The following is a 7902-nucleotide window of genomic DNA, read 5'->3' on the forward strand; positions in this document are numbered from 1 at the left end:
AAAAATCATTTTAAAAATTCAAAAGTTTGTACATGCATGCGCATGATTAAAACCTATATTTCCTATAAATTTTTTGCAGACTTTTAAAAATTCCAAAAAAATAAAAGACTACTCAAAAATGTATCTAAAAATTAGGTTGTTTTTCAAAAATTTTTATTTCAAAATACAGGGCCTATGAAAAAAATCCGTTTTAGACCCCTAATTTTTTTTTAAATATCTTTCTCATGGTGTAACTCAAATTTCTGTGCCAATTTTTGCGTACCTGTAATTAGTCTTTTGTGGAAGATCTATGACTGCAAAAAAACCTTCACAACTTGGTTTTGAAATTTTTTCAATACCTTTTTTAACTATTGAATAAATTTGTCTATCATTTAAAAAAAAGTCAACTCTTACCGTTTAGAAAATAGCCTCTTTTTTCAATGTCTTGTTACCCCTATTTACCCTATAAAATCTTAAATTTTTTTTGCCTTAAACCTTCTCCTCTTATGCCTCTTTGATTTAAAAAAAAATTAAGAAAATAAGTCAGTCGGTGCGGCCGGTTAGCGAACGTACACAAAACCAAACTTTAATGTATATGTATAATAGATTTTTTTTATGTAACGATTGTACCAAACTATTAACCACTATAACAGTGATATAATATCAAAAATTGTAATAATTAAAAATTTCCAATAAATCTTAATGACTTAATAACTTTTTTACTTTAATATTACGAAATCTTTTAATAAGCTTAACTCTTTTCTAAATAGCTAAAATACAAAAATTAGATGTAATTAAAATTCAGTTAAAAATTAATGGGCCAATAATTTGTACCCTTTATTAGTGCAGTTCAAGTGGTTTTGTCCCTCAGATCAGTTTATTAACAAGGGTCCCTTGCACATCAAAGCTCAGTGTCAATTCTCAATGAGCACAAGAGCAATGATGTTGTCTAAGGTCTTGAAACTTTCTATATTTCTCAATTTCAGTGTCTTGTTAGTTTTTCAAGTATCATTTGTTGCAGCAAGAGTCGAAGCTAACGAGACTAAACTTATCTTTTACTATGGGTAACGAGATTTTAAGTAAACTCTAATAATTCTACAAGCTATTTTCTTGTTTTAGACCTGAATTTACCGATTCTCAAAGTTATGAGCTCACTGAAGCAGCAGAGATATTGAAAAACCCCCATTTTCACCAGAACCAGGAAACCCACATTTACTTACATGGATGGACTGAATCACAAAATTCTACTAGTACTCATACAATTGTTGATGCTTATTTGAAGCGAAGGGACTTAAATCTCATAACAGTTGATTGGGCTAAAGCAGCTGATGTAGGATATTTTGAAGCTGCTGCTGTGAATATTGAATTGGTAAAGAAAATATGGAAGATTTTTTTTTTCAAAATTTAATGAATTTTTGAACAGATAGCTCCCGTACTAGCTGATTCCATTTTGGATTTATATTATGCGGGTATAGACCGTAAGGACTTAAGGGTTGTAGGACACTCTCTGGGTGGTCAGCTGACTGGAATGACTGGTCGAAATGTCCTTAAGAATTCAAATAACATAATTCAAATATATCGGTTTGTATATTCAAGAGTTTAAATTGTAACAGCAATTTTCTCCACCAATTTTCTATAACATTGAAAGTTTTTCTCAAGCCTTATTCCATAAAATCCTTGAAGATCCTAAATCTTGTTTATTTTCAGAATTGATCTTTTAGACCCAGCTTGGCCACTATTTATGCCAGGATCAATACCAAGCGTAAATAAAAGTGATGCAGAATTTGTTCAAGTAATTCACACAGAATCTGGAACTTTTAGCCCGCCATTGCCATTAGGTCATGTTGATTTCTATCCAAATGGTGGATCTAACCAACCTGGATGTACCAATGGAACTTTATTTTATAGTCCAAATAGTTCCCAAGGTTAACATCGCATTTTCAAAATACTCAAATATTTTTCAAAAATATTTAAAATTTTTTTTTTTTTAGGTTCTTGTAGTCATCATAGATCTTGGCATTTTTGGGCCGAAAGTGTTGAAAATGTAAATGGTACAGATCCAAAATTTTTGGCATTACCACTGATTTCATGGCCGGACACAGGACCAATTGAAATGGGAATAAATTGTCCAATTAAGTTAATTTTTTTTTTAATTCATTTTGACAATTTTTTTAAATAATTTGTTGTTCTATTTTATAGTGTTGAAGGGAGTTATTTCCTTACCACCAACAGTGAATATCCATTTGCAAAAGGAGAGGATGGATTAGCAAGTTTTTGAATTATTTCAAGTTAATATTTATTTATGGTGTAGTAGATAGTAAATTAATTGGATTTTACATGCATAATAAAAAATAGACGTTTAAAACTATTTTTTTGAGTGCGATAGATTTGGAAATATGATTTTTTTTGAAAAAATAAAAACTTATTTTTCTTGCGTTTTTTTTGAGCGGTTTCTTATTTTTCAAAATATTTCAAAGCATACAAAAAATCTTGAACTTACAGTACTTGTAGGGATTATCGATTTTCCTGTTAGTTGATGCAAAGAATGAATTTTTGATGTTTTTTATGAAAAACTCTAGCTCTTTTTGTAGATGTCATACAGACATGAACATTAGGGTGTCCGTTATTTCCCAAAGTGATGTTTTCGGGGGTGACACCCCCCAGATCGAAAGTTTAGGGCCTAAATACGGGGAATTTAGCAAAAAAAATTTTTTTGGGGGTCATTAACCCGTGCCTCTAAGGTCATACTTTCCCCATACAAATTTGTATGGGAAATTTTTAACTCATACATAAATTTTTTTTTCTCTCGAGTTAAATCATCTATTTTTAAAATGTTTGTTGATTCTGGTTGGAAAATAGTTCCTTTAAAAGATTACATTCAAAATTTCCCGTTAAAAATTTTTTTTATATTTTATTTCGGTTTTTGAAATTATTAGCTGTTTTCGTAGTTTTTGCTTTCACCTATCACATAATTTTAAATGCAGTTTTATTGGTTTTTAATTCTTTTCAAATATTGCATTCAAAAATTTGTGTATAAATCAAAAATTTTAATTTTTTTTTATTTTTTTTGAAATTTTTGCCGTTTTTATACGTTTAAATTTATTTTTCTCGAACTACAAAAGATATGTTTACAATATTTTTATTGAATTTTGTTTAAAAATTATTCACCTAAAAAATTACATCAAAAAAGTTGCAAACAAGAAAGGGTAAAGTATTTAATAATATTTTTTTATTATAAAAACGGCAAAAATTTCCAAAAAAATTTTCAAAACATTGAAATTTTTGATTTATTCACAAATTTTTTAATGCAATATTTGAAAAGAATTAAAAACCAATAAAACTGCATTTAAAATTGTGTGATAGGTGAAAGCAAAAACTACGAAAACAGCTAATAATTTCAAAAACCGAAATAAAATATAAAAAAAATTTTTAACGGGAAATTTTGAATGTAATCTTTTAAGGAACTATTTTCCAACCAGAATCAACACACATTTTAAAAATAGATGATTTAACTCGAGAGAAAAAAAATTTTATGTATGAGTTAAAAATTTCCCATACAAATTTGTATGGGGAAAGTATGACCTTAGAGGCACGGGTTAATGACCCCCAAAAAAACTGCAACGAAATATAGGAAATATTGCTAAATTCCCCGTATTTAGGGCTTAAACTTTCGATCTGGGGGGTGTCACCCCCGAAAACGTCACTTTGGGAAATAACGGACACCCTAATGAACATGGTAAATATTTTGAGCTGAATTAATAAGCTTTTAGATGGTATAAAGTTTTTAGTAGGTTTTTATATAAAAAATTGACAAAATGTTGTGTAAAAAAAATATTTAATTTTTTTCGCTATATTCATGAAAAAAGGTGATTTCAAGAAATAATTTTTATACTTACTTTTAATGCAACGTATAAATTCGAATATGGTTTTATTCTTTAGAAAAAATAAAAGGCTTTTGGATAGGTAATATTATTTTTTTGAAAGCTTTTAATATAAAAAAAAATGAAAAAACTAGAAAGCAGAATGGAGAAAAGAAAAAAAAATGTTTCGCTTTTTTGTAATATACGACTGGCTATTATTATTATTATTATATTTTTTCGATAAATTTATTAAAATAATTTATTTTTACAGGAAAGTTGACAAAAAAAATTTGTTTAATCATTTTTTTTTAATCAAAGATACGCAACCTGTTTAAAATTATCGTCCGTAAACAGACTTTACAGACAACCACTTTTTTATTTATGTCCAAATATATTAGCCCTGGGAGCATACAAATTCCATTTTTTTTTTTAAATAACAAACCACCCTAATGTTGATATGTTCAATCATAACTTCTAAACTAATGTTGATCGTAATTTGGCAAACGAGATATCAATGAAAGCGGCTTGTTTATACGCTTGCTATTGAAACTTTGACCAGCCATTACAGTAAATATTGTGCTTTTTAGAGCAATTAGGAAATGGGTCATTCCAAAGTACCGATCAAGACATATAGCTTGTTATCAAGTTCATTCGTTTATGAAGATATCTAAAAATTTGAAAATGCCAGATTTAACCAGGGGGTGGTGGGCGCATCAGAATTGATAAAATCAGCCTTCCTATATTTCGTTGCAGTTTGAAAAAGTTTGAAAAAAAAAAACATTTTTTTATTGTAAGAGTTCTGTTATGAGAGTCATCTTAGAAAAAAAAAACCAATTGAAAGATCGGGACCATTTTCTATTGAAATAAAATGCACGACTAGGCCGCACGTACTTGCTCTTAGATTAAAAGTAGTTCTTAATTTTAAGGTTTCTATAAAAAAAATAAAATAGGGAAAATTATAATTTGATTTTATTAAAGCATACCTATTAGGGTGGGTCAAAAAAATCGAAATTTTTTTTTTTGATTTGGTACTCCAAAAAATCGATTGCTAGACACCTCTAGAATATACACACCAAATATGAGCTCTTTATATTAATGGGAAGGTCCTCCGCTTTGCAATTTTCCATTTTTACATCAAGCTTCTACTAAAAAAAATAATTTTTTTATTAATTGACTTTTTACCAAATTTCTGTTCATATTCTTGTAGGAAATTGAACGCTCTACAAAAAAGGCCTTATACACTTTTTTCGTTTATCTAACCGTTGAATAGATATTTGAGGTCCAAAAATCGAGAAAATCTTTAAAAATTCGTTTTTTGTTCTTAATTTTGTAACAAATTGAAAAATTATAATAAATCAAACGCGCAAGACATATTCTTGTTGGAAATTGATTGCTTTAACCGTTTAGAACAGGCATGTCAAACTCAATGGTTACAAGGAGCCAAAACAGCGAGATACAAATTTGTGTGGGCCGCAGAACATGTTAAGCTACAATTTTTATATGTAAAACAATTATGTAAAAAAAAAAACTGCAAAAATGAGGAAACTATTTTTTTTCATTTACCATTTTTCAATTTAAAAAAAAAAAATATTTTTTTTCTATTTATTAAAAATTTTCAAGCATTTTTCAAAAAAAATTTGGTAATGTCATTTTGAAGAAATATTTAACTAACGTTTAAAAACAAAATTTCGAAATATTTCACTAACAAGTTTTCAAAAATTGATTTTTCAAAAATCCAAAATTATGATTTTTTTGAAAATTTTCTAAAATTAAAATTAAACGCTTTTGTATAAAAATTTTCGTTGAAAACGGGTTAGTCTTGTAAGAGATATCACAACAAAAAATTACATACTGTTAAAAAAGAGCCAAAATCTAATATTTTGAAATTATGCAGTAGGGTGTCCGTTATTTCCCAAAGTGATGTTTTCGGGGGAGACACCCCCCAGATCGAAAGTTTAGGGCTTAAATAAGGGGAAATTAGCAACAAAAAAATTTTTGGAGGTCATTAACCCGTGCCTCTAAGGTCATACTTTCCCCATACAAATTTGTATGGGAAATTTTTAACTCATACATAAATTTTTTTTTCTCTCGAGTTAAATCATCTATTTTTAAAATGTTTGTTGATTCTGGTTGGAAAATAGTTCCTTTAAAAGATTACATTCAAAATTTCCCGTTAAATAATTTTTTTATATTTTATTTCGGTTTTTGAAATTATTAGCTGTTTTCATAGTTTTTGCTTCTAAATATCACATAATTTTAAATGCAGTTTTATTGGTTTTTAATTCTTTTCAAATATTGCATTCAAAAATTTGTGTATAAATCAAAAATTTTAATTTTTTAAATTTTTTTTTGAAATTTTTGCCGTTTTTATATTAAATAAATATTATTGAATACTTTACGCTTTCTTGTTTGCAACTTTTTTGATGTTATTTTTTAGGTGAATAATTTTTAAACAAAATTCAATAAAAATATTGTAAACATATCTTTTGTAGTTCGAAAAAAATAAATTTAAACGTATAAAAACGGCAAAAATTTCAAAAAAAAATTTTAAAAAATTAAAATTTTTGATTTATACACAAATTTTTGAATGCAATATTTGAAAAGAATTAAAAACCAATAAAACTGCATTTAAAATTATGTGATAGGTGAAAGCAAAAACTTGAAAACGGCTAATAATTTCAAAAACCGAAATAAAATATAAAAAAATTTTTTAACGGGAAATTTTGAATGTAATCTTTTAAAGGAACTATTTTCCAACCAGAATCAACAAACATTTTAAAAATAGATGATTTAACTCGAGAGAAAAAAAATTTTATGTATGAGTTAAAAATTTCCCATACAAATTTGTATGGGGAAAGTATGACCTTAGAGGCACGGGTTAATCACCCTCAAAAAATTTATTTTTGCTTAATTCTCCGTACTTAGGCCCTAAACTTTCGATCTGGGGGGTGTCACCCCCGAAAACATCACTTTGGGAAATAACGGACACCCTATTATGCAGGCACAAAAAGTACTGAGATGTAAAAGTGTAGATACCAAGAGTTAAAGTTTGGTATCAAATTTGTATCAATAAAATTTAGACAGACAGACAGACAGAATTGCGGGACCCAATTTTTTTGTCATTCACCATCATGGCAAAATCATGTCGAATCTTAAACTTGCCCTATAGTACCTATAAAAAGGAAAATGTCAAATTACATAACAAAACTCTCAAAATTTCCAAACATTATAATCGACATCATCGCAGTTTTCTTTACAATGTCCGAAAACAATCTCATCGATCACTACCTATCCAGAAGTCAAAACGTCATTTTATACATACATACAACATAGGTACTTACAGCACCCACTCACTACCCAATTTAATTTGCAATAAGTTAATATTTTATAAATCATGATTGAAAAACGCACGAAATTAGAACAATAGACTGTCATCTTTCAATATTTATATCGAATTCATTGGTAAACTGCAATATTGGCACAACAAACGTGACGGAATGAATCTTTTGTTTGAAAAACCTCAGGTCTTGCACTTGACTGGCTTTTGGAAGAAAAAAAAAAAAAAAAACTAAAATGTAGTAATCCCCAAAATTCCCTTTTAGACCAAATCCAAATAAGAGGTGAATAATCTAGGGATAAAGGTACCCAAGCACACAAAAAAAAAAAACACAAAACAATATAATCGCAAAAGATCAACTACTGACCTTAGGTATACTATTTGACTCCTGAAAATCATAAACTGACCATTCGCAGTTAACTGCCAGTTAAATGGAAAATTGAAAAGTGTCTTTCATCGTTATTCATTCATTCATATGGCAAAGATCTCCCATCAATAAATCTCTAAATGTTTTGGCGCGGCGGCGGTGTGAGCGCGGTCTGTGGCGGTGCTGGTTATAGCTTCGATCGCCTGCACACAATGTGCAATCGGCTTTGGCTCTGTTCTACCGCTCCGCAAACCTCCCCCAATCTCTTTCGCATATGAATTATGCAAAATATTGTCGTGAATTACAACCAACTAAGCGCGTTATGCAATCTCACATGAGCCTTAAGCTGGGAAATGTAT

General features: G+C 28.7%; 1 protein-coding gene across 1 annotated transcript; it reads left to right on the forward strand.

Moving 5' to 3' along the window:
- The first annotated feature begins 903 nt into the window (after positions 1 to 903).
- LOC129907520 (pancreatic lipase-related protein 2-like) lies at positions 904 to 2316 on the forward strand. Its single transcript, XM_055983795.1, has 6 exons — positions 904 to 1043; positions 1099 to 1348; positions 1403 to 1560; positions 1687 to 1904; positions 1971 to 2115; positions 2179 to 2316. The coding sequence occupies exons 1-6, from the start codon at positions 904 to 906 to the stop codon at positions 2255 to 2257; spliced, it is 990 nt and encodes a 329-aa protein (XP_055839770.1). The 3' UTR covers positions 2258 to 2316.
- The last annotated feature ends 5586 nt before the right edge of the window (positions 2317 to 7902 follow it).

This window comes from Episyrphus balteatus, chromosome 1 (genome assembly GCF_945859705.1).
Source record: "Episyrphus balteatus chromosome 1, idEpiBalt1.1, whole genome shotgun sequence".
Taxonomy (NCBI): Eukaryota; Metazoa; Arthropoda; class Insecta; order Diptera; family Syrphidae; genus Episyrphus; species Episyrphus balteatus.